Genomic DNA, 27,544 nt, shown 5'->3' on the forward strand with positions numbered 1-27,544 from the left:
TTGAAGTGGAATCACTGTTGTAATGTGGGAAACGCGGCAGCCAATTTGCGCACAGCAATGTCCCACCAACAGCAATGTGATAATGACCAGATAATCAGTTTTTGTTATGTTAGTTGAGGGATAAATATTGGCCAGGACACCGGTGATAACTCCCCTGCTCCTCTTCGAAATAGTGCCATGGGATCTTTTACATCGACCTGAGAGGGCAGACGGGGCCTCGGTTTAATGTCTCACCTGAAAGACGGCACCTCTGACAGTGCAGCACTCCCTCAGCACTGCACTGGAGTGTAAGCCTAGATTTTTTAGAAATAATGTTGCCCACTAGCGAAGCCTGCCAGCCAATGAAAGCTTTGCGTCCCACCCAGCTGATGTCTCATTTCTGCAGGGAAAGTGAAGATTGTTGCCCTTGCAAAACTAGAGTCTTCTACTTGTTTGATATAGGTGTGCACTGCATATGTCCCTGGGGCAGTTTGGAAGAATCCAGTAGCACGAGACTTCATGCTATTTTAACCTTCGCTCCAATTGGGGAAAAACTGTCCCTGGTCCAGAAGTGATGCAGCCGATGGTAGAATTCTTGTGAATTAGAGGAAAGGTCTCTTCTGCCATTCAGGGACTTGTGGAGAAGTCTGTAAACACGGGTACTGGTGGGTGAGGTCAAAGCTTTGGGTGTCGTTAAATCTATATTTGGTGGCCCCCTCATGAATTCTTCCTCATCTAAAGCATCCATCCACGCGTGGTGCAAATTAAAACAGGAAAAATTGGAAAGCATGCAAACACTTTCCCACGCAGTTTACTTGCCTCTTGTTGGAGGAGGCCACACCCCAGAAACCCCTGAGGCACCCATTTCGGAAGAGTGAGCAGATGCAGTGGGTGTTCCCTGAGCCGTGGTTGGGCGAGGGACCACATTTAAATAATTATTCCGGGTCAGTGAGAGCCGTATGCTGGTAGCATGGTCTCATTTCTGCAAATAAAATAGCCAGTTGGGAAATCGGGCGGGCAGTCGGCATTTCACCAAATTAAGTCATTGGACCCCGACTTTTGAATATTTGAGGCCCTCGCCTGCCTGCAGCAAAGGCCTCACTCCCCCCAAAACCTTGGAGCAGAAATGGTGATGGCGGCGAATTATTGTGGAAAAACACCGTGGACTGCAGCGCCACTCTTGTGAAATTCTTCAGTTTGTTGTGAGTCTCTGCTGCAATTTTAACCCCTCGCGTCACATGCCCCGTTCTCATTGGTTAAATTCAGGGCTAACATTCCTGCTTCTTGCACCACTAAATCTGTAATCATTGTACATCACCCACCTTCGTTTCAGTCATAAAGTGTAAACAAGATGGCAGTGGCTGGGTCACCACGCGTTTGTGACATTTCATCAATCATCACAGAAATGTCCGTAGCTTTCACTTAATTCTTTTATAGTGGAAGATCGGCTCTGAAAACTTTGGGGAGATGCATCTCATTTGTCTGAGTGGCCAGGGACTTGAGAGCAAGTAATGAACTTTCTGAGCAAGGTTTGTTTCAGACTAGTGGCAGTTTGCGCTCTAGCTTGAGTGAGGTTTGTTTTTGTTCCTCTCTCTCTCAAAATGCCTGATTACTGCGGGACTGCAGCACCATTGTTGTGGGATTCTTCTTCAGTGTGTTGTGAGCCTGCCGTCGTTGACTGGCCACAAAATCTGTTTGCTGCTCTCCTTATTAAAGAAGGTTTAGTAGTGGAAACCAGAATTGTGTTACCATTGACGTTCTCTGCAATTAAACTGCTAAATCATCCGGCCTTGCCGGCAAGCAATTCCACCACCATCCATGCACTAGGCTGTAGGCTAAATGCTAGTTCCATAAATTGTATACCAAGCCCTGCACAACCTACCTAAAGTGCATCTAAACATACAGGAGGCTGAAGTTTCTCAAAGCAGAATGCAATTTTATTTCAAAAAGCTCTTTATTTGTAGGCAGTAGAAGTATTATTTTCTGCTTCCCTTTTTCCTGGTATCATTTAATTTTAAAAAAAGTTTGGGAATTTTCATTCTGGTGTTTTACTGCTGTTTTTTTTATTTAAAACCAGAATCTTTATTTATTCTCAAGTTATAGCCAAACATTATATTAAACCACTCACCAAACATGATTTCTTTTGTTTATTCCATGTAGAAAATATCTCCATTTTTGCTGGACTGAGTAGCTAGCCTGTTCACATCGAGAGCTCTCCTGCACCACGACAAGCTAACAATACAAGATTTAGATCAGTGACATTTTCAAAAGGTGTAGTTCCAGAGATACCAATCTGAGTGAGGTTGCAGTTTGATGTGTATATTCCTTATCATCTACTTGTAGGCCGGCTGAGATACTCTCTGAGTGACATCCCAACACCTTGACTGAATAACCCTATTTGTTCTCTCTGTGCACTCGCCAGTCAACCAGAATTAAAATCACATTTCTGTCTACTTCAAATATAGTTTAGATTTCCTTATTGGGAACTCTGTTTGTAGACCGATGCGTGCCTATATATTTTTTAGACTTTGGGTTGAGTTTCAGGTTTTGAAAAATTAACTTCACTGCAGAATTTCCTTGTTTAAAGCTTGGCTTCTTGAACAAAAGCTGCATTGTTTCCTTCTGAAGGTCTAATCTAAGATCGAAGACCTTTTAACCTCCATGAGAGCAAGACAATCCATCACACTTGTGGTAATTGTACAAACACAATGATGCTTTGCGGTCTTGACAAGTGTTTTCATTTCTCCCCTGCTAAATGTCTCCATCTAACAGCTTTGCTCTGTGGCATGCTTGTACAAGATATACATGAAAGTGAAAGTTGAAAAGCGGAACAACTTTTTTATTTGCACCCTGACCCTTTCTCTTGATGTGCCCTTTCTTAAACAGTGGGAAACTACGAAAAACCGCTCCCTCCAGCTCAAAGATTCTGAATCGTTTTGACACTAAATTTGCCCTGGCTGACTCATGAAGTGAACCGCAAGCTTGAAAACACATGTAGAGCGTTCCCCAATGGCTCAGTAAAACGTATAGGCCCTCCAGGTCCTGGGTTTGATGCCTGATCTCTGCTGAAGTAGCTGATCTCATTTGGAGCCGAGGCAGGTGCACTACAATTGGCCTCAGTGCTTTTGTTTTAGAAATGGGCAGATAGGCCAGGGTTCGATTGGGCTTGGCTCTAGTGCCTCTGTGGTTGAATAGCCCATGAGCAGTCACTGTCAAGATGAACAATGGCCAGGTGGTTGCTATGCCAGAGGGGTCTGTGGAACATCACCCCAGCAAGGAGTTGCCACATTCCAGAGGGGAGGAATTGGTGTCCATGAATGTTTGTAAGCATTTGGGGTAAAAGCCAGAGATGTCTTTACAGATATTGTAGTTGAAAGTACCAGAATTCCACTTTAAATAGTGAATAATGGATACAAAGGCCTCTGTTGGGTTTGGCATAGTCAGCTGAATCAGAGCCTTGAAAGCACTACAGTGTATAAATAATTATTGTGTACTATGTGGAAAACTCCTGGGGGTGCAAAAGAAACACACAGGCGCTATAATTCTCTGCTGTCCACCTACATCACTCCAAAATCTTTCGAGATTTCACTACCATCCGCAGTATAACTGCAGCATGTTTCTTTACAAATTGTAATAGAGCTCATGTTTCGCTCTTTTTTCATAACACAGTAGTATGTTCATAAACCAAGTGTGTAGAATGGTGCAAAACAACCTAGTAACAGATTGTTGCAGCTGACACAGCTTCTAACACACCTGGTGACATCATATGCAAATACCTGCCTAGAATGCGCTATATCCTGATCAGCAAATGTGTACGGGAAAACTCCCATCATGTGCAGAAGAGCAGAGAGTTTTCCAGGTATCCTGCACCGCATTCCTGCTTCAAGCATTACCACTAAAAACAGATTATTTGTTCATTGTAATAGGAACTTGCTGTTTTGCCATGCTTGCTTTTAAGATAATTCATTATATGTGAATTGCTTTGAGATGTTTGAGATTTATGGCAGGTGCTATATAAATGCAGTTTTTTCTTTTATGAACTTGATTGACCATTTTTTCCTGTTAAATGTGTACTGGAGGAGCCTGGTTTGTGCTGTGACCTGTGTTGCACACTTCTGAACAATGTGGCAAACCAGGCTAAATGATAACAGATTGCCCTTATAATTCTTCCTTTCACCATGAAAACACTTCCAGTTCCGTCTTCCAAATTAGACGGTATATTTCTGGTAGCATACGAGTGTGATATAAGGAGTCGTGTACTAGAATTTTATCAAGAAAGTAGTGGATATTACAATTTTATTTTGAACAGGAGAATATTGTAGCTGAATCAATGCCTGCAAAATTACCTGCAAGTACCTTCCAGCAACCAGAACTGCACTTCACTGACAAACCAGGTACAAACATTGGAAATTTTCTCGGTGTATTTGTGCAATGTCATTTGTTTGGGTTTCTCTTTTAACCAATCACTTTTTGGCTTGGCTTTCTTCTGGTGGGGGGGGGGGAGCGGAGAGAGAGAGAGAGACCTAATGGGGGTAACTGTACACATAGTTAGAATAGACAAGTGGTGATTCTATAGTCAGAGGGGTAAATGGTTTATTTTGTCGATGCGATCTAGAGTCCCAAATGGTATGTTGCGGAGATATCACTGAACGAATACAAAAGGAATGGGAGAGTGAACAGCCAAAGGTTGAGATTCTGCATGGGACCAATTTCCTTGTGTTTGCATAGTATTTATAACGAGGCTTGTGCTGGACAGTAGTGTGGCCGGTTTGAACATTTGGGAGAGCCACAAATTGGGCACCCAGCACTCGCACGCAGTTTCTTGACCCATGCTCTCAATTGGCAAAGCTCCATGTTGAGACAAAATTCACTTTTAAAAATGAATGGGATGTATTTTACTGCATTAAAAAAAAATCAAGCCTTTCTTCTCTCCCTCCCCTAAAAAACACAATAAGGAAGTGCACCAATACTTATTTCTCAACATTATCTCCTCTCCGCATTTTTGTTTTTTTAAACACGATAGATTTAGGTATTTAACATCAGAATAAAAGTATTTGTGGCATTTTTCATAGAATCTGACTGTGGAACAAAATAGTTGGCTTCACATTTTACAGATCAGGACAGAACCAAACAAAGTTATAACTTTCAGTCACAAAATTATAAAAGGCTGTGTGAGTTGCACAGACATTTCTCAGCACACAAATGATGTCAAATTGTTGGTGATTTTTGTAACTTAGCTCTGAGCAAATCGATATAAAAACAAAAGCCAGTCCTGAGATTCGACAAGCTCAGTGCAAAATTTTCACAGCAACATTCAGATCATTCTTTCATACGTTACTAGTTCACAACAAAACCAATCGGCATCAAATGAATCATATTGGGCCGTAATTTGCAGCCCCTGCGGGTGCGTACGAGATGTGTACGCGCCCGTGAGGGCCGTGCAAGTACTGGGTTTAGGCATGCACTAAAACCCGGAACTTGTAATCTGTCCAGAATTTTCTTGACGGATCCTCCGCATCCCCGGGAAAAGGGCCTTTGCGGGCGGAGAGTTGCGCTGTTTGCCCAAATTCTGCCCAACGAATACCCGTGAAATTCTTACGCCTGGTAAAAGTAGGTGCAAGGCCTGCTTATACCAGCGTAAGAGTTTTAAAAAATAGAAAAATAAATTTTTATCAATCATTTGTACATTTAAAAACCTGTGAAATAAAGTAAGTTTATTTTTAGCCCCTTTAAAACATGTAAATTTATTTTTCAAAAAATAAAATTTTTGTTTAAAATATTTAATTAAATGCCATTTTAATTCGTTTTAAACGTGATTTTTTTTTTTGATGTGTAGAAGTATTTTTTTGGGTATTCCCATTCATACCTATAGGGTTTCCATACATACGGAATCCCCGTAAGCATGAATGGGGATTCCCTTCTTTCATTCGTTGGTCCGGCCCACGTGATCCATGGGGTGCTCGTGAACCGCCTGCGCCCCTGGGATACGTGGGCCTCTTTCCACGGATACCCGGAGAGGCCCAGGACCGCGAGTCTCCATACCTCCCGGACCACCAGGTAGGTGCGGATTTTTTTTGCGGTTCGGAGGCATTTCCCCGCGGGAAGCCTCCGACCTCAAATTCAGGGCCAATGATTTAGAATAATGGCCCAAACATCAACTTGTCTCAATTTGTTAGTTTTGTTGAATTTGAACAATTTTATTTTTTGGGGGGAGGGAGGGAGGGAGGTTTGGTTTTGAGCTCTAAGGTTACAGGTGATGGTGGTTCAAACAAGAACGCTTTTCAACTTTGGGCCTCTAAACTTATTTACAAGCACTAGGTATTGTGTGATGCAGTTACAGATTAATTTCCCTTTGCTCTGCCCAACAGTAAAGAAATATGTTGAAATAAAAGCTTATAATAGATTTACTCTTGTGTATTTATCCAAAAATAACCCCAGCCCCAACTTTGACCTGGATACTATTTTTTGGTACTGAGCTGATGAGACGTACATCACCCTGGCCTTTCTCCTCTCTTTCCCTAATTAAGGGGGCACCAAAGCAATTGTACTAACTTGGCTAAGATCAACTAACTGCACACATACCAGGGATTGAACCTGCAATCCTTCCCATCTGGCTCCACGGCTCATCTCACTGGCTGAATTCAACGAGCAATTGGGGGGAATCCCCTCTCTACTCTTTTTATCCTCCTTTTTCAGCCCTTTTCTCCCCGCTCCTTGCTAGGGTACATTTCCATGAGTTGTTCTGTGCTCTCTGGTACCTTGTTTCATGTGAGCCTGGACAATGAGTGTCGGCAGGCTATCTGACCAAAATGGATACCGCGGCTGAGACCGTCACAAGTGCATTTGTAACAAGTGTCTCTGTAGAACAATCAGAAGTGGTTCCTTGGCTGATTTTTCCCTATAGCTGCCCCAGCTCAGGTCACCTAACCTGCACAGATTGGGTATCAAACCTGGGAACCTCATGGTAAAGTTATTAAGATTTGTTGAGACACGTGAGGGAGTTTTTGCTCAATTTCTAAAGTAAGGAAGTGCACATCAATTTTATATCAAGTAAAACAAGGGGATTGAAGGATTGCACATGTTCAGTCCTTTATCCTATGGTTCCATAATATGGAAAATAGCTTGCCTTGTGGCCAACTAATTTGTTACAGCATTCTGTGAAATTTCAAACTTTGTTACAATTGTTATGGAAGCGTTAATCAGATTCATGTACCAACTGTGCTATTACTGGGAGACCTGTTTTTCATCAGAGGAACTGGACTAGCCAAAATGTTAAAGAAATTACTCTCTTGCATCTTTACATGAGACTACTCTTAGCCAAAATTATTATGTGAAATCATTTGCCACAGCTGAGTACGTTTCATTCAGCTCTCTGTATAACAGACACTAGGAGGCATCCCATCATAAGCAATTGGACCAAGAAAAAAATTAACAGAAGCTAACTCCGGCTGCTTGAATCATAATTTCTGTCAAATAGCTAGCAACATTGTCACCCCCATACGAAGGACACAGAGCAAGGATGAGCACTTTCTGTGGGGTAATAAATCATGATGCGGGAGAGGGAATGGGACAGACAAACTGATGCAAAATTTGTACTCATTTTTGCATCTATTTTGCAGATGGAAATCGGAGCACAAATGCTAGTTGCACACCAATACCAGGTGAATACCAAGCCACTGAAGATGGATTCTGCTTATCTAAAGCAGGTAAGTACTTGAGGCGGCTGAGATTGTTAACTTAATGATTACATATTAATAAATAAAGAAACCAACCATTCCATCATGGAGAGGCCATGGAATTTCATATATATATAATATATATATGCAAGAATGATGTGACGATTAATTACTTCAGATTGCATACATGCCTCCCAGTGGTCAGGTGTACAACACCACTGGTAAATGGTCTGTAACCCATCCAGTTGGTGGGGGTGAGGTTCATGCAATGGACACATCTCTGGAAAGAAGAAAAAAGAGAGAACATTTTATTTTCTTTAAAAGCGTGGGCAAAATAAATTCAGAAAAGCTGTAAGCACGTACATTTCCAAGACAATCCCTGATTTTTTTTCTTATGTTTCATTTAAACTCATCTTTGGATTCCTATTTCCAATGTAATCTGGATTTCAAAGGAACACTGTTCATCTGAAGAGTGCAAAGACCATAAGAGCCAGTCAGCAAAGATTTAGAAGCAATAGATAAAACCTCACATCAATTGAAATTCTTTGCTCTGGTAACTAATTAATGGATGGATACTTATGGGGGAATTTTTCAGGGGGGTCAGCAGGTGCGTTTGGTGGCGGGTTGGGTGGGGAAAAAAATGTTGACAGCAGGTCGGGAACCCGCTGTCAACCCGCCACCACTCGACTTTCCCAGATGTCGAGTCTGCAAACGCCTAACAGACCCATCACACAGCGGCGGGGGAGGCAATTTAGGTCATTGTGACCTTAAAAGCCATTTTTAAAGTATTTTGAGCTCACCTTTAAATTTTACGAGGTCCACGCTGCTCGGGGATCATGTCAGGTAAGGAGGTTGGGAGTTGTGTTACCATGAAATGATCTCTTTACTTGGCAGCTGCAAATGTGCTATAAAAGCTCCCATCTCATAGCTGTTCACTTTCCAAGCTCAGAAGCTGTTGCTTACTGCATTTGAAAGACAGATTGAGCTTTATGCAGGTTGCAAGTGTTTGGAGTAAACTCTGTATCCAGTGTCACCTCATTGGAACAACCTCTCACCATTGACAGATCGCTTCTGTCATCTCAAGATCACCTGCCATCTATTACATCAGCATCAGTGCCCTTGAAACTATCTCACCTTGGTCCTCAGAATCCCACCACGATCAGACGCAGCACCAGGCACACCAGCAGCACCAACAACACCACCAATCTTCTCTGCAATCAACTGATGCTGCACAGTGCATCACACCTGCCTGAGATGCCAGGGATGGCCTCACCATGGCCAGATTTACTTCACTTGATGCTGGACACCCTAGCTGCCACATGATGCACCAGGTTGGCACCATCCCACACCAACACCATAAAGCATCCCTACAATGCCCAAGCCATTCCTTTCACACTCATCAGCATTGCGGGGGATACCGTTATGTCTCACTATTCGCTGCAACTCACTAAGCCACTTCCAAAGGTGCATACAGATCTGTCCAAGAACGTGAAGTGTTGAAAATAAAGATTTCAATGATTGACAGCACATTAACAGAAACTTCACATGAACATTGGCTAAAACACCCAAGTGCCTACCCTTGTGTGTTGTTGCAGGAAACTTTTTTTTATCCGGGACCGGCGTGGTGCTGGTTTATCAAAAACTCCGGATTACAGAGAGGTATAGTAAAAGGTGCAAGAGCTCAGTACACAGCAACAGATCCAGGCGTCCCTGTTGCTTAGCAACAGGTGCAGGAACCCCGCCACAAGATCCAGGCATCCCTGTTGCTTAGCAACAGGTGCAGGAACCCCGCCACAAGATCCAGGCATCCCTGTTGCTTAGCAACAGGTGCAGGAACCCCGCCACAAGATCCAGGCATCCCTGTTGCTTAGCAACACGTGCAGGAACCCCGATTACACAGCCACAGATCCAGGAACGGCCACTAATATGAAGTAAAACTTACCTGAACCTACTCCTGAATCTTGCCGGTTAACAGAGATTTCCGGTTATTTAGGTGCCGGTAAATCGAGAGTTTCCTGTAGTTGGTATGATTGGACTTGGATGAGGGTGAGTATGAGGGGTGGCTAGTGAGATGGGGAAGTGATAATGTAGATAGAGAGGGATGGGTGGAGGTGCAAGGTAAATTGATGTGAGTAAGGATGTGCAGGAGTAGGGCAAGGAAGGCAGAGTGATGGGGATGTGATGCGTGGCACAGCAGGGTGAGGTTGAGTGTGGCTTTGCAGTAAAGTTTCGTGATCTCCTGAGATCATTGAAAGGTTTGCGCCACTACAGTCTGGTCCTCCTGACGACATTCCTGCTTGTGCTCTCTGCAATGTGCAACCAGGCTGTGTTGATCGCCTGGGGAGATCTCTTCCGCCTATTGGAAGGGAAGAGAACCTCCCTGCATGCTGTGACTCCCTCCATAAGCATATGGAGGGAGTCATGGGAGAACCTGGGTACAGCCGAGCACCTCTGCAGTGCTTGTCGGTGTTTGCAGCACCTCAATGCTATAGAACACTGACAGCACAACTGTCAAAAGCAATTTGCGCATGGTCCCTTTAAGGAAACCGGCTGATGAAGCGTCAAGTGATGTCATCAGATCCGCGTCCTTCAATTGGATGGCAAATGCACTGGGCGGGCTTAACTAGCCCAATCGGGGTAAAATCATTCGACAGAGCAGGCTGGAGCCAGCAGCGAGGTCGGGACCAACCCCCGACCGCACCGGACCCGCCGAGGTCGTGGAAATCGCAGCCTTAGATTTTGAGAAGGTGTTTGATAAAGTTCTACATGTAAACCTTTTAAGACGAAGGCTCGTGAAATTAATGGCAAATACGGAGGTGGGTACTGTAGTGTATGTAACCTGTACCACCTTAAGAGACTACCTTAAGGTGATGAACTACTTTCTGATGGCTCCTGTATATTGTAGTACCGGTGGTGACCACACCGGTATATAAACCCTGTGGAGCAAATTGTATTTCAGTTCAGCTCTGACCCTCAGTTACTAAAGACCTGTTTAAGTATTCTGTTGTCTGTGTCCAGTTATTCAGCATAACTACATTTGGGAAACACAGACACAACAGTGGCGACGAGTCTGATCGTACCTAGCGGCAGTTTTGCAGCCAAGGAAGCTTCGTCCTCAGAACGGGCGTCGAAAAGGGGCATCCGCCCTCATCATCCTGCTGAGCACCGCATCGCACGGGAGGCATCGGGAACCCGGTTTGGATTTGCTGGCCACGAAGTCCACCATCAGCAACAGGCAGTGATCATCCCTTCTACGACAGCGGCGGGTAAGCCCGATCGAGCGGCACGGAGAGGAAGTCGGCCGAGTTGTCAGTGGGAGAAGGGGAGGGAAACCGAAGAAAAGGGCGGAGAACACGACTGCAGCCGGTGTAAGGGGCCGGACTGCAATCGGGGCAGAGACGCGCAGCAGCCAGAAAGCGTTAATGTCCACGAGGACCGCGGGAGCGGCGGGGAACAAGAGCAGCAGCGTCGGGGGAAATAAAGGACCGCTGGGAGACGAGAACGGCAACAGCGCGGTAATCGCCATTTTAGTCGGCGGGGGAAGAAGACAAGCGCGGGAAAAGCCGCCAACGCGGGAAGCCGCCATTTTGAAAAATAAATAAAATAAAGGAAACTCAACAAGGATGCCAAAAACGGGTAACATCACTGCTTTTGATAGCGATGTAGAAGATTGGGCCACTTATGTGGAACGCGTTGAAGTTTACTGTACAGCGAATGAGGTACCGGCGGATAAGAAAGCACTAACCCTATTAAACTCGATGGGTGCGAAGACGTACGGGTTATTAAGGCACCTTGTAACACCAGATAAACCGGTAGGAAAGAGTTTCGCGGATATTGTTACTATCCTGCAAGAGCATTTAAACCCCACGCCGCTGCTGATAGCGGAACGATTTAAATTTTACAAAAGAATTCAGCTTAAAGAGGAAAGCAACGCTGAATTCTTAATCGAACTGCGCAAGTTATCAAAGTACTGTCAGTTCGGTACAGGACTAGCAGACGCTCTGAGAGATAAGTTCGTGTGTGGGCTACTAAAGGAAGGAACCCAGAAGTGACTGCTAGAGGAAAAGGATCTTATGCTGGACAAAGCTTTCAGCATTGCAGCATCGCACGAGGCAGCAGCACGAGGCACTGCAGAAATGCAGCAAAGGCCATCGGAATTCAGCACCAATGAAATGGCATTGGGCGCAGTAAAGTGCTATCGTTGCAGAAGGACAACGCATGATCAGAACCAGTGCTGGTTCAAAGATAAAGAATGCAGGAAATGTGGCAGACTTGGTCACATAGCGAAAGTATGCCGGTCAGGAAAGAAGACCAGCAACAAAAAGTCGCCGCAGGAGAAGTACAAAAAAGTACACAAGGTGACTGAGAACAGTTTGGATGAACAGAAGACGGATTCAGACTCCAGCAGTAAGGAACTGGGTTGTCTAAAAATACATAATGTGGGTAACACAGCAGACCACCAAACTATCTGGGTCACGCTTCGGATAGCAGGAGTCCAAGTGAAGATGGAATTGGACACTGGATCGGCATTGACCGTCATGAATAAGCAAGATTACAAAAGGTTATTCTCACACATTCCCCTGAGGGATACGGAGATTGTATTGAAAACATACACGGGGCAAAGAGTATACCCCATCGGAAAGATAAAGGTAAAGGTGGTCTACAATGGTAAAGAAAGTCAGGGAATGGACTTGTATGTGTTACCTGAGGGAGGTCCACCACTACTGGGACGGGAATGGATCCGGAGAATAAATATGGACTGGCATTCCTTACAAGCACTAACTGTAGATTCCTGTAAAGAGGACGACGTCAAACCTAAACGACTGTCCAAAATATTGGACGATGCTAAGGAGGTGTTCCAACAGGGACTGGGAACACTGAAAGGAATTACGGCAAACATCAAGGTTGAAGAACACGCAAACCCAAAATTTTTCAAAGCCAGACCGGTACCTTATGCAATACGACCTGCTGTGGAAGCAGAGCTGGAAGGGCTAGAACGTTCAGGAGTACTGTCAAAGGTGGACTGGAGCGAATGGGCCACACCCATTGTTCCCGTCATGAAGCGTTCGTTGAGCAACAAGCCGGGGGAACCTGGGAAGGTTCGCATCTGTGGCGATTTCAAGATCACTGTTAATCCGGTTCTTCACACGGTGCAATATCTGCTTCCGCGGATTGAGGATATCTTCGCTTCGCTGTCTGGCAGGAAACACTTCACCAAGATAGACCTGGCGCAGGCGTACTTACAGATGGAAGTTGATGAAGCGTCACGCCAGTATCTCACGATCAACACACATAAGGGCTTATATTGGTATAATAGACTGGTTTTTGGAGTGGCATCGGCTCCAGCGATTTGGCAAAGGGCCATGGAGCAGGTATTACAGGGAATTCCAGGCACGCAATGCTACCTGGACGACATTCTGATTACAGGAGATGATAAGGAACACCTCACGAATTTGGAGCAGGTGCTCACCAGATTGAAAGAATATGGACTCAGAGTTAATCGCCAGAAATGTGAGTTCTTTCAGAAGCGAATCTCGTACTGCGGTCACGTCATTGACCAGGAGGGGCTTCATAAGTCACCTGACAAGATCGAAGCTGTTGTGAAAGCTCCCGCTCCGGAAAATGTATCCCAGTTGAGGTTGTTCCTTGGGTCGATTAACTATTACCACAAGTTTCTTCCAAATTTATCCACGGTGTTACACCCGCTGAACACTCTTTTGCAAATGGGAGTACCATGGAAGTGGAGCAAGGACTGTAAGCGGGCTTTTCAAAAAAGCAAGGCACTTATCACCTCTAAGGAAGTGTTGGCTCACTTTAACCCAACGCTGCCTATTCGTTTAGCTTGTGATGCTTCTCCATATGGTATCGGGGCAGTGCTCTCACATAAGTTGCCAAATGGCTTGGAAAGGCCAGTCGCGTTCGCATCCAGATCATTGACCTCCGCTGAGCGCAACTATGCTCAGATAGATAGGGAGGCTCTCAGCCTCGTGTGGGGAGTTAAGAAATTTAACCATTACCTGCAAGGCCAGAGGTTTACGCTGCTGACAGATCACCAGCCGTTGGTTTCCATTTTTAACCCTAAGAAGGGTGTTCCGGTTATGACGGCGCAGAGGCTTCAGAGATGGTCCCTTTTCCTAGGGGCACATCAATATGATATCGAATTCAAAGGTACAAAGCAACATGGTAATGCTGATGGGCTGTCGCGCCTGCCACTACCTACAGCGGAAGAGGCACCGGCAGTTGACCCTGTCGAGATATTTCACTCGACCATCATCGAATGCTTACCAGTCACCAATGCGAGTATTGAGAGAGAGACCAGAAACGACCCGACACTGTCTCGGGTCTACGATTTGACAGTGAAGGGATGGCCAGCACATGGCGAACCACTGTTACCTGCATTCTCAGCCAGACGAGAACAGCTGTCCGTCTGTCAAGGAACATTGATGTATGGAACAAGGGTGATTATTCCTCCTAAATTAAGGGAGAGAGTTCTGAAGGAACTGCATGAAGGTCATCTGGGGGGAGTCAAGATGAAAGGCCTTGCTAGGACAACCAGTGTTGGCCAGGGACTATAGGAATGATAAATGGCAATCCGGAACAATTCGTGCCCGACAAGGGCCCTTGATGTACACGGTAGACGTTGGTGAGAACGTAATACGACGTCATGCTGACCAACTTGTGGAATCGAGAACAAGGGTCGACCCCATGTCTACGGCAGAGACACCAGTTGAAGAAGTTATTGAGCCTGTAGCATCGACCTCAGACTCGAACGTACATGATGATGTTCAATCCATAAGAGATCAAATGGATGAGTCACCCCAGCAACGAGAACCAGAGACCCCTGAAAGGCGTTATCCGGCCCGGATCAGGAGGCCTCCTCAGAGACTGAATCTTTGAACAGTTTTGTATAAAAGTTGTATATATGTTATCCATGTTATGTTTAAATTGGGGTGTACACTGTTAAGCTAAAAGGGGAGGAATTGTAGTGTATGTAACCTGTACCACCTTAAGAGACTACCTTAAGGTGATGAACTACTTTCTGATGGCTCCTGTATATTGTAGTACCGGTGGTGACCACACCGGTATATAAACCCTGTGGAGCAAATTGTATTTCAGTTCAGCCCTGACCCTCAGTTACTAAAGACCTGTTTAAGTATTCTGTTGTCTGTGTCCAGTTATTCAGCATAACTACATTTGGGAAACACAGACACAACAGGTACTTCTAGTCATATTCTAACTAAGCTGATCATACTGAGCTCTGTGCTAGGTTTTATCTTTTGGGTTTCTTTTACTGATTTTACTCTTTTGCTGGCTACTCTTGTAGGTGAGCGCTCGCTCCGTGTCCCCGTGTAAGTCTTTTCACTTGCCCTGATATTTAGGTAAAATTCATAACATGCCCAGGAAACAAACATAGATTCCTTTTGCACAATATCTCTGCTTCTCGTTCTATCCTATGTTGTCATGGGATTGTCCTTGCCTTTAGGAGAGTAATACTACACTAGCCCTTGTAATAGGCTTTAACTGACAAATAAATGTATTAAACAGGAATAGAACAAGTTAATAGTGGCAGTTACGTAACCTTTTTACAGTGGTTATTAAGCTTAGCTAACTCCTCATTATAATAGAAAATAATAAATAATTTCTAACTTCTCTGCTAAACTGTACTTTAAGTTTATTATGTAATAGTTCTTTTTTTCCCTTTTCTCTGACCAAAGCTTACCAGACTTCGCAAATTCTCATCGGAGGTTTCAGACAGATCCTTTTCAAATATTCGAGACAGACTTGTTTTTTTTTTAATGTTCCCGGGGTCTCGTGGACTGTCTTTTAAGTTCAAAATCAAACTTGTATTTGAAAGAAATCGAGCAGCATGTTTGTATTTGAATCCTTCCTCAGACGTGTTTTCAGACAAACCGATTGCTTACTTGCAACACAATGAGTTGGAACGTTCTGCTGTGAGTGAACTTATTTTTAGCCCCTTATGTACTTATGACAGAATAAAAGAAGCCAATATCAAGTTAAATTTTAGATTCGTCTGTCACACCAGGTAAAAATGTGAGATTTCAACAGGAAATTTCTGTATCCAGTAGAAAAAAGCAAACTTGATCCGGAGTGGAAGGTGGATTGTAATGTGGATATATGTAAGGTGATGAAAAATGGAGCAAAGTGTATGCATGAGCTCCCCTGATGGTTCAGTAGGAAAAGCCAGTGCATAGATGAACTGTATGAACCAGCAGGTTTCATTCCTTATCTGTGTTAAACTAGTTGATCTTGCCTGAAATGGCAGTGCAGATGCTACCATTGGCTTTGGTGCCCTGGGCTAGTACAGGGAGGGGCGGGGGGGGACGGAAATCATCCAGCAAGACTCTTGCTTCTGATCAGTATCCAGTGAGCCCCTGCTGGAAAGTAAATGTGTCCCGATGATGAGTCAGGCTTGGCTGTAGAACTGTCAAAATGTACTGCCTACGCTCACGCATCCAGAATGGCCACTTGGGTGAGGTATGGGAGGACGACTGGAGCCTTTAGAACTTTACCCCAGCATGAATCAGCTCCTTCAGTGACGTAAGGTGAGGAAAATACATATCAACACAATGTCTATTGGCAGACAGAACGATTTGGGTATAATCACTGAGCATTTTATGTTGGCAGCTAATTCAAAGCTGTCGTTATGAAAGTTAACCAAGTCCTGGAACATGTCCTGAATATTTGACCATAAGTCAAAATGAATTATTGTAAACTTGTCACCAATGAGGCTCCATTTGGAATATTTTGTACAGTTTTGAGCACAATGCTTTTACCTGTTGGGTTTCCTATATTCTTGGAATTCTTTTAACATGCATATTCCCCCTCCTCTTCCTACCAATTTTCTCCCTTCTCTTACATAGTGTCAGCAGACATTCAATTACATTAGGCTTCACAATTGAGGCCAATCCTGTCTTCCTCCTGACATCCACATACACACTTCCATTAGAAGTTGCTCAGTAGAAAGCAGCAGGAGGTACACAAGCTGGTTTTTTCCCTTCACAATCCCGAGGCCTAGTGACAACTAACTTAGCACAGACTAGGGTCTGAACTTGGGACCTTCTTCGTCCTTATGGCTTGGCAATTCACTGCCAGTAATGAACTGAGTCATCGGGAGAGCTCCCAACCCCTATGATGAAGATTATGTGAGCAATCTGCTCTTCATGGGTGTTACAGAATTCCCTAATAATGGTGGCATGTGGTGGGAACTGGTGTGAGCATGTATAAAGTTAGGCAATGAACTGGACCAGTCACACAAATGCCGTAGCTACTAGAACAGGTCAGAGACAGGGTATTCTGCGGCGAGTGGATCACCTCCTGACTCCCCAAAGCCTCTCCACCATCTACAAGGCACAAGTCCAGGAGTGTGATGGAATGCTCTCGACTTCAACACTCAAGAAACTTGACACCATCCAGAACAAAGCAGTCCGCTTGATCGGCACCTCATCTACTAGTCTAAACATCCACCACCGATGTGCTACCTACAGGATGCATTGTAGCAGCTCTTTAAGGCTTCTTTGGCAGCACCTCCTACACCCATGACCTCCACCACCTAGAACGACAAGGGCATCAGGTGCATTGGAACGCCACCACCTCCAAATTACCCTCCACCACACACCATCCCGACTTGGACATATATTGTCGTTCCTTCATTGTCATTGGGTCGAAATCTTGGAACTTCCTATCTGACAGCATTGTGAGAGCACCTTCACTGCGTGGACTGCAGTGGTTCCAGAAGGCGGCTCATCACAACCTTCTCGAGGGTAATTAGGGATCGGCAGCCTTACCAGCATTGCCCACATCCCAAGAATGATTTTTTTTTGAATGTGGTGGTGTGGAGATGCCGGAGTTGGACTGGGGTGGACAAATGTAAGAAGTCACACAACACCAGGTTATAGTCCAACAGTTTTATTTGAAATCACAAGCTTTCGGAGCGCTGCTTCTTCGTCAGGTGAAGTGGAGAGATGCATAAAGACACAGCTTATATAGTCAGAGAATAATGCCAGATGATTACAGGTAATCTTTCTAACTGCCATTTATCACACCTCGGCAGAGAGATAATCACAGCGATCAAAGGTGTGAATGGTGTCCAAACAGGTTAGTCACACCTTTGATCGCTGAGATTATCTCTCTGCCGAGGTGTGATAAATGGCAGTTAGAAAGATTACCTGTAAACATCTGGCATTATTCTCTGACTATATAAGCTGTGTCTTTATGCATCTCTCCACTTCACCTGACGAAGGAGCAGTGCTCCGAAAGCTTGTGATTTCAAATAAAACTGTTGGACTATAACCTGGTGTGTGACTTCTTGCATTTTTTTTATGTGATTAAGAATGCAAAGGATTAGGCGGCAGGTGCAGTTCAATGCAAAGAAATGTGAAGTACAGTAGTGCATTTTAGGAAAAAGAATAGTGAAGGGCAGTTTACTTAATGGTAGGCATTAAATGGGGAGGAACTGTCTCAGGCGTGCAGATGTATAGATCTTTAAGGGTGAGAGCGCAAGTAGAAAGATCATAAGGCAAATGAGCTTGAGTTGGATACAAAGGGGAATTCAATATAAAAGCAAGGAAGTGATGCTGAATTTGTACAAGACATTGGTTAAGCCACAGTTGGAATATTGAGGCAGTTCTGGGCACCCTGTTATAGGAAGCACAGTTGAGGCATGGAAAAGGTACAGCAAAGATTCACGAAAATGATATTGGGAATGAGAGGTTATAGTTACGAAGAAAGCCGGCACGGACTCAATGGGCAAAATAACCTCCTCCTGTGCGTTACTATTCTATGATTGGATGAAAGACTTGAAAAATTGGGGCCCTTTCCACTGGAACTGGATATTAAGAGGGATACAGTAGGGTTTTCAAAATTTCAAAAATCCTCCCGTCTTTCCTCATCTAAATCTATCAGCATAACCCTCTATTCCCTTCTCCCTCATATGCTTATCTAGCCTCCCCTTAAATGCATCTATACTATTCGTTTCAACCACTCCCTGTGGTAGCGAGTTCCACATTCTCACCACTCTCTGGGTAAAGAAGTATCTTCTGAATTCTCTATTGGATTTCTTGGAGACTATCTTATATTGAAAGGTCAAACAGTAAAAGATTGTTTCTGCTGTTTGGTGAATTGGTACCGAGGAGACTAAGACCAAGGGTTATCAAGAACAAAGGGGGGTGTCAAGAAATGTTTTCGCACAGATGATTATTAGAACATGGAGGCCTAGAAATTCAGCTGTTTGCGCCAGCCGTTAGCGCCAGATTTCCGGCGCTATCCACTTAGCGCCCGGGCACCGCCGGATCTGCGCCTACGCCGAAATTCAGCTGGGCTTTAGCGCCGGCGCAAAGTGTTAGCGCCCGCTCAGCTGCGCGCGCATCTTATGACGTCATTCCGTCGTGCAACGCCGTTTGTGCGCCCCAAACCGGAAATTCAGTGGCGCCCGGCCGATGTGGGCGTGGCGCTGCTAAGAACTGTGAAATGGAACTCAACAGAGGCCCTGTGGGATTCGGGGAGCGCTAATTAAAGGGCACATCCACTCACCCATAAAAGCCAGCCATTTCGCTGCAATGACTTGACTGGTTTGGATTTCTGCACAGAGAGCAAGGCACAGAGATTACTGATTTCGGACACCATAGGAGAGGTATTTTTGGCTTCTAGCCAGTGCTTTGACATTTGCATCCTTGTGATTTTGCTGTTTGGAACTTTGTAATGGAGGCTGCATGGGGGGCCAACCCTCAGTTGCTACATTTTGTGCGAAGGGCTCGCAGACGCTTTGAGAGAGGGCCAGGCATGCCTAGACGCAGAGGGGCCATTAGGCGTCGCCAACGTAGGCCTTACCCAGTCAGGCAATACCGGGAGCAGGTCTCATATCTCACCATGACTGCGGCACATTGTGTTAAGAGGCTGCGCTTCAGAAGGGAGGTGGTTGGAGAGATCTGCCAGCTGCTTCATGCAGATTTGCAGCCACAGCTCATGTCCAGGGCGTCTCTCTCGGTGGAAGTGAAGGTCACGGTGGCTCTCAGCTTTTATGCAAGCGGCTCCTTCCAAGCCGCTGCTGGGGACATTGCGAACATCTCCCAGTTCGCCACGCATCGCTGCATCCGACAGGTCACCGAAGCACTTTTCGCGAGGAGGCACCAATTCATCTCCTTCCCCATGACCCAACACAAGCAGGAGCAGCGTGCAGTCGGATTTGCCAGGATCGCGGGCTTCCCCATGGTGCAGGGCGCCATTGACTGCACGCATGTGGCTATGCGGGCACCTATCCACAATGCCGAGCAATACCGCAACCGGAAGGGCTACCATTCCCTAAATGTGCAGCTGGTGTGTGACCACAGGCAGCGCATCCTAGCTGTCAATGCCCGCTTCCCAGGAAGCAGCCACGATGCCTTTATCCTGCGCCAGACTACTGTGGCTGACGTTCCAGGCACAGCCTCCACCAAGGGGATGGCTTATCGGGGACAAGGGCTACCCTTTGTGCAGATGGCTCATGACCCCGCTCCGCGCGCCCAGGACCCCAGCGGAGCTGGCATACAACGAAAGCCATCAAGCCACAAGGAACCTAATAGAGCAAACGATAGGCGTCCTCAAGCAACGGTTCCGTTGCCTGGATCGTTCGGGCGGGTCTCTTCAGTATTCGCCGGATAGAGTCTCCCAGTTCGTCGTGGTGTGCTGCATGCTCCACAACCTGGCTATCCGCAGGACTCAGGCACTGCCACCTGACATTGCCCCACCACCTCAGGAGGACGAGCAGGAGGACCCTGAGGAGGAGGAGCACCAGGCCAGGAGGGAGCGACAAGGTCCAAGGGCCGTCCGCCGGGGGCTTATTGCTCGACACTTCTAGGCCCCCTGTCAGGGAATGGCCTGGGCCACTGAACGCAGCCGCTCCGCAAGCCCTCAGCCGGTTAACCCAACAACCACTTGAAACATGACACCTGCACATGGTGAATAAATAAACATCTTTATTTCAAAAACTCAGGGCCCTTCCCACATGGAAGAGCAAAACAGAGAAGACCCCCAAAAAACAGTCACAAACTTCTGTCACTCCCAAAACCTGGGGAGGACTAACAAAACATCACCATCCAAATGGCCTTCCTCACTGGCCTAACAAAAACAAGCCCCCCCCACAACACAAACACCCCCATAAAACCAAACCACATAAGGCCCCCCAGAACAGAAGCCCCCGCATCACCCAAACCCTCGCTCAACACACTCTATTCGGTGTGGCGAGAGGGCGAGTCTGTCGACAGCCGTCTTTTGCCCCGGCCCGTCCTGCTGCGCCTCAAGCTGGGCCGTGAGGCTGTGGCGAGGCTGGGGGAAGGATCTTCAGGGCGACAAGGCGTCTCGCCAGATGCCCTTGGGGGTCGGCCTACACGAGGGCGGGCCCGGGAGGGGCCGGCTGGTGCCTGCTGCAGCTGTGGGTGGCCCTCTTCACTGCCTGCAGCAGCTCCTTGCACCCTGGCTGGGGGAGTGGCAGGCTCGCCTGCACCAATGGGGACAAGGTGGGTGATGCCAGGCGCGCGCTGGTCGCCAGACACACGTGCACTCGGGCGGCCTGGCCGGGGAGCAAGCGCGCCAAACTGTTGGTCGCCAGACCGGTGTGCGGCAGCAGGGCGGCGGCTGGCCTGGCGACGCCTCCGCGCCAGTGCGAGGGTGGCAGAAGTCAGTGCCCCAACTGCGCCGGCATGTGCCCGCATCTGCAGTGCCATTGTCTGCACAGCACCCCTCAGCTGGTGACTGGCGTGCTGCGCTGCCTCGAGTTGTTGCACCCCCCTCTCATGCGCTGCCACAAGGAGCTCCACCCCCCTGGCGTGCGCTGCTGCGAATTGCTCTAGGCCCCTGGCCTGGGATTGGCCGAAAGCCACCACACTTTGTGCGAGGCTTTCGATGGCGTGAGGCATCTGTGCCACCACCTCCATGATTTCGACGTTCCGACGCCGCCGACATCTCGTCCAGGAGGCGCACCTCCTGGGCGACGTCCGAGTCCAGACTGGAGGGCGCCTCCACCCTCTGGCCAGAAGGCTGGCGTGCCGCCGGAGCCTTGCCGCGTGCGGCCACGCCACTGGGACCAGGTTCTGCCCTCCCCTCCACCGCCTCCCCCCCCCCCCCCCCCCCCTGGGCAGAAGGCTGGTGTGCCGCCGGAGCCTTGCCGCGTGCGTCCATGCCACTGGGACCAGGTTCGGGGCTCCCCTTCCCCGCCTCCCCCTGGCTCTCCGGCACGCCAGACGTCTCCCCTTCATTGCCATCTCCTGGAGCGGAGGAGGGTTCCCCCGAGGTGGCGCCTTCCTGCTGCTCCTCGACGTCCTCCTCCTCCGAGGGCCTGGCTGTCTGGGCTCCAGGGAGCACCTCCTCCTCACCAGCTGAAAGCAGGAAGGCACAAGTGTAGCTTTAGAGTGAGGACAGGCCGACAGCGAGGGAGGCCGCACTGGTGCATTATGCGCATTTTTCGGCCAGTGGGGAAGGATGTAGATCTGATGCGCGAGGGCAAGGAGAGAGGTGCACCCGGTCCTGTCCTTACCAGTGGGCTCCAGTATAGGGTCGGCGTCGCCGAGCGCCACAGGCCCAATCACCGGGTGACGCAGCAGTCGGGCCACCCTCTCTTCCAGAACCGTTAGCTCCTGGTAATCGCGAGGGCCTCCACCAGTGACACGCAGGCTCCTGGCGTTCCTCGCCAGCTTGGCCTGCAAGAGAAAGGAGGGCGTCTAAGTACAGTGTGGTGCCCCGTTGTTGTGTGCGAGGCCTCCCATGGTGGAATAGCTTGCACAGTGTGGTGCCCTGTTGCTGTGTGTGAGGCCTCCCATGGTGGAATAGCTTGCACAGTGTGGTGCCCTGTTGCTGTGTGTGAGGCCTCCCATGGTGGAATAGCTTGCACAGTGTGGTGCCCTGTTGCTGTGTGTGAGGCCTCCCATGGTGGAATAGCTTGCACAGTGTGGTGCCCTGTTGCTGTGTGTGAGGCCTCCCATGGTGGAATAGCTTGCACAGTGTGATAAGTGCAGAAAGAGCTATTGATTAACATGCAAGTGCCATTGCAGCGGCAGCAGGGCTGGGCATTAGACCTTGGATGTCCCTTTGGCCCTAATGGGAGGTGCACATGCAAGGATGAGGGGGACACTGGAAAGGGTACTCGCCTTGACCAGCCGACATAGGTCATTGTATTTCTTGCGGCACTGGTCCGCACTCCTGGGAACATCGGAGTTGGAGGAGACCCTCCGGGCAATTTTGGTCCACGCCTCCCTGAACTGGCTCCTGGGAGCCTTCCTGCCACTAGCCGGGCACACGACCCGTCTTCTCTTGCGTACCCCATGAAGGAGCACACCCAGCGCATGCTCAGAGAACCGCTGGGCTCTTTCACGGGCCCTCTCCATGACCTCCAGGCGTTGATTTGGTACACAACCAGTCCTGAGGCCTAGTTGCAGGGCTACAGCATGCAGGGCGTGGCTGCAGTCAAAGTTGACCCTTCCCCCTTTAAGAGCTGGCCGGCGTCAGGGTGTCTGCTGACACTCACCACATGATCGCACCTGCGCTGCGCCCGGAATCGGCGTTATCAGGCTGCATCGCCGGATTAGCGCCTGAACACAGGGTTCCAACGCCTTTTGCAGCGCTCGGCCAAAAAGTTGGCCAAATCTACTGAATTTCGGCGAGCTCGCCTGCACTTTCCGGCGGCCGCTAAATTTGCCGAGCGCCCGACTTTAGCACCGCAATAGCGTCCGAACTGAATTTCTAGGCCGGAATGTTTTGCCACAAGTTTATAACATTTAAAATGGAATTGGGTATGTATTTGCAAAGGAAGAATATAAAAAATATGAGGAAAGAACATTACATAGGATATACGGCACAGAAACAGGCCATTCGGCCCATCCAGTCCATGCCGGTGTTTATGCTCCACTCGAGCCTCCTCCCATCATTCCTCTCTAAATCTATCAGCATAACCCTCTATTCCCTTCTCCCTCATATGTTTATTTAACCGCCCTTTAAATGCATCTATACTATTCGCTTCAACCACTCCCTGTGGTAGCGAGTTACACATTCTCACCACTCTCTGGGTAAAGAAGTTTCTTCAGAATTCCCTATTTGATTTCTTGGTGACTATCTTATATTGATGGCCTCTAGTTTTGCTCTTCCCCACAAGTGGAAACAATCTCTCTCTATCTGCTCTATCAAAACCTTTCATGAATTTAAAGACCTCTATTAGGTCACCCCTCAGCCTTCTCTTTTCAAGAGAAAAGAGACCCAGCCTGTTCATCCTTTCCTGATGGGTATACCCTCGCATTACTGGCATCATCTTTGTAAATCTTCTCTGCACCCTCTCCAGTGCCTCTATCTCCTTTTTATAATATGGTGACCAGAATTGTACGCAGTACTCCCAAGTGTGGTCTAACCAAGGTTCGATACAGGTTTAGCATAACTTTACATGGAAATGTGACTGGAGTATGTAACTCCAGGAGGAGAGAGCACAGGTGCAATGAACCCAAATGAAACTTCTGGTTTCTGGACTCTTTTTCTTGTAGAATTACAATGATATGAAATAGAAGTGTAACATGTTGGTTGGCTACTGGAATTTTGGCTCAATGTCTTGTGCTAATGACTAATTTACTGAGGTGGTGATACAGGGCATTTAATTGCTGTTTAATTACCGACATTGGGGATTTTTATCAACCAGAAATATGACTGCTTTTAAATGGTGATGACAGTTTACGGAAACTAGTCAATAAAGTTGTTGGCAGAGTTTGTAGTAACCCTTATTTGTTGAGGGTTTTTTTTGGAACCAATATATGCACCAGATGTTTGGAATAACTAGTCTGTGTTCTGAGAATTATTGACAACTCCTTCAATGACCCTGTACTTGGCAAAAAAAACAACATTAACTATGTGTGAACAGAGAAGCGCATTCATTTCCCACATTTATTTACTGGACTCTTCATTTGCATGAACAGTGATAAGTCCATATAGTTTAAATATTTTGATCGTGGCATTGATGCTATTCAAAGGCTGAACAGGAATTCTGACAATAGTGGGCAAACTGACTGACTGAAAAAAATATTTTTGGATTTAAAATTCTGCTCTGGAATGCTTTGTAAATAGACTGCTGGAGTCTTGCATTGGACCAGCCTGTCCATTATAATGGTCCATTTTTTTTATACACAGGTTACAAGTTTGGTAATGAGGACTAGCTCTTTTCCTTATCCGTACTGATTCTGAAAACCATAACAATCAGGCCTGGGTGATAGTTTTGCCATTCCATCTTTCTTTTTCCAAATCCTACTCTGCCAACAGGCTGTGTGGTAAGACTTTGCCAGAGAAAAGAGAGAGAGCGAGAGAGAGAGCAGCTGGCAATTGGGCAAGCAGTGGTTAAAACCATTGCTTTAACCACAGGAAAATCTAGATCTTCCTTGCTAACTGTACATATATTGATAAAATTCATCATTCTGAACCTTGATTTATAATCATTTAAAATTGGGGGTTTTTTCATATTACTTCTTACCCAAGAGTGTTCGGCTTTAATGTGTGACTTCCTGTTTTAGAAGGTTGTCAAGAACTGGATTGCAGCCAGAGAAGGAAAACCAGACCCAGGTAATTTATGTGCCCTAAATAGCTTTCTAAATATCTAATGTTTATTAAAATAATTGTGCATATAAAATGCTCTCTGTACTTTAGAGTGTACTGAAATACCCCGTGCATTAAGATTATCTGATTTACTATTATCTCAAGCACATTTATCAACCTTGGCTGGGTCCCAGTGGAAGCTGAACAAATGTAATAGCCTAGTTAAGTGAGCTTTGCAAATTGGTTGAAAGGCTAGCTGTGTAAAGTAGTACTTGGAATGAGACTTGTTTATCAGACAAAACCCTGACACAGTGGGTAGCTTCTGCCTGCACCACTATTAATTCTAGTTGGGTTTTTTTTTTGCTCCTCATTAAAGCCTGTTCAGAGATTGGCGATGACAGTTTAAACATCTATGTTTTTGCTATACACATTTTTCCAATTTTGACACTTTAAGGGGTAGAAATCTGCCCTGGGCGGTAGTGCCAAATGAGTGGCATCACATTGGCCGCCTTTTGTACGCCTCACTTGATATTCAGTTCTATTGAAGTCAGTGGAACTAAATATGACAAGTGGCAGATAAGAGATTACTTGTTACATGCAACAACAACAAAAACTTTGCATTTATATAGTGTCTTTAATGTAGTAAAACATCTCCAGGTGCGTCACAGGAGCGTAATCAGACAACATTTGACACCGAGCCACATGGGATATTAGAGCAGATGACTAAATGCTTGGTCAAAGACGGAGGTTTTAAGGAGCATCTTAAAGGAGGAGAGGTAGCGAGGCAGAGAGGTTTAGGGAGGGAATTCCAGAGCTTAGGGCCATGCCAGCTGAAGGCACGGCTGCTAATGGTTGAGCGATTAAAATCAGGGATGCTCAAGAGACCAGAACTGGTGGAGCGCAGAGATCTCGGGGCGGGGTTGTGGGGCTGGAAGAGATTACAGCTATAGGGAGGGGCGAGGCCATGGAGAGATATGAAAACAAGAATGAGCATTTTAAAATCGAGGCGTTGTTTAACCGGGAGCCAATGTAGATCAGCGGGCACAGGAGAGATGGGTGAACGGGACTTGGTGTGAGTTAGGACACGGGCCGCCAAGTTTTGAATGACCTCAAGTTTACAGAGGGTAGAACATGGGAGGCTGGCCAGGAGTGTGTTGGAATAGTCAAATCTGGAGATGCCAAAGGCATGGATGAGGGTTTCAGCAGCAGATGAGCTGAGGCAGGGGCGGAGTCGGACAATGTTACGGAGGTGGAAGTCGGCAGTCTTAGTGATGGCGCGGAAAAGTGGCCGGAAGCTCATCTCGGAGTCAAATATGACACCAAGGTTGCGAACAGTCTGGTTCCGCCTCAGACAGTTGCCAGGGAGAGGGCTGGAGTTGGTGGCTAGGGAACAGAGTTGGTGGCGGGGACTAAAGACAACGGCTTCAGTCTTCCCAATATTTAGTTGGCCAAAGACAAATTTCTACCCCATAATGTGGTATAAAGTGTGTCCCTTCGCTGCATAATCTAATGGATTTCCACTCAGGAAGTTGACCATAACTGACATATGACTTTGTCCGATTAGCTTCACTTGTTGAAGTGTGAAGGTTGCTTCAAGACTGGCCATATCCTCTGTGTATAGAGCCCTTTACAAAAAAGAAAGACTCTCATTTCCATAGTGCCTTTCATGACCTCAGGACGTCCCAAAGTGCTTTAAAGCCAATGAAATACTTTAAGTATAGTCACTGTTGTGACGTAGGAAACACGACAGCCAATTTGCGCACAGCAAGCTCCCACAAATAGCAATGAGATGACTATTGGCCATTTGTGTGGACAACTCTGTCACACTGCTGGTCCTTGTTAAAATGCACACCTTTTCCCATTACAGGTCGTATTCCAGTACCTCTGCTGAAGATGCTATTAAGAAAGGGGAAGTGCCTCCCACACCGCCACCGAGACTTCCAAAGACTCACTCCAGAGCATCTTCTCTGGACCTTAATAAACTTTTCCAGCAAGGTAATCAAGGTAAGTGATCCTACCACAGTACGTGAAGAGCGGGCTTTCCTGTGGAAGTTGCTGTACTTTTTTCTCCACTTGCTCAGTTTTATATTTTTAAAAAATGGCCCCATCCATTATTGAGAGAGGAGAAAAGGATGTTGCAGTACATCTTCCATGAAGTAGCTATAATTTTGTCCAACTGTGCATTTAACATTTATCATAAAAATTACTGCACATCATTTTCAATGGAATCTAGTGCTTTCTGCCTGGAATTAAGTCCTTTGGATCCAACATTAATATATCAATTGAGATAAGGCCATCTCTGACCACTTCCTCGTATCGCTCCTCCCCACCCCCCT

At 46.6% G+C, this 27,544-nt stretch overlaps 1 protein-coding gene across 3 annotated transcripts in view; it reads left to right on the plus strand.

Annotated features, from left to right (window-relative positions):
• Positions 1-27,544, plus strand: part of reps2 (RALBP1 associated Eps domain containing 2) — a 324,931-nt gene that overhangs the window by 230,725 nt on the left and 66,662 nt on the right. For all 3 annotated transcript variants that reach the window (XM_086006315.1, XM_086006317.1, XM_086006316.1), the window contains exons 10-13: positions 4,289-4,373; positions 7,599-7,685; positions 25,187-25,235; positions 27,076-27,212. In XM_086006315.1, coding sequence (XP_085862441.1) covers positions 4,289-4,373; positions 7,599-7,685; positions 25,187-25,235; positions 27,076-27,212 — 358 coding nt within the window. The remainder of the gene's footprint in view (positions 1-4,288; positions 4,374-7,598; positions 7,686-25,186; positions 25,236-27,075; positions 27,213-27,544) is intronic.

The sequence above is a fragment of the Somniosus microcephalus genome, chromosome 14 (assembly GCF_052327205.1).
Source record: "Somniosus microcephalus isolate GS21.2 chromosome 14, FLI_Smic_1.0, whole genome shotgun sequence".
Classification (NCBI taxonomy): domain Eukaryota; kingdom Metazoa; phylum Chordata; class Chondrichthyes; order Squaliformes; family Somniosidae; genus Somniosus; species Somniosus microcephalus.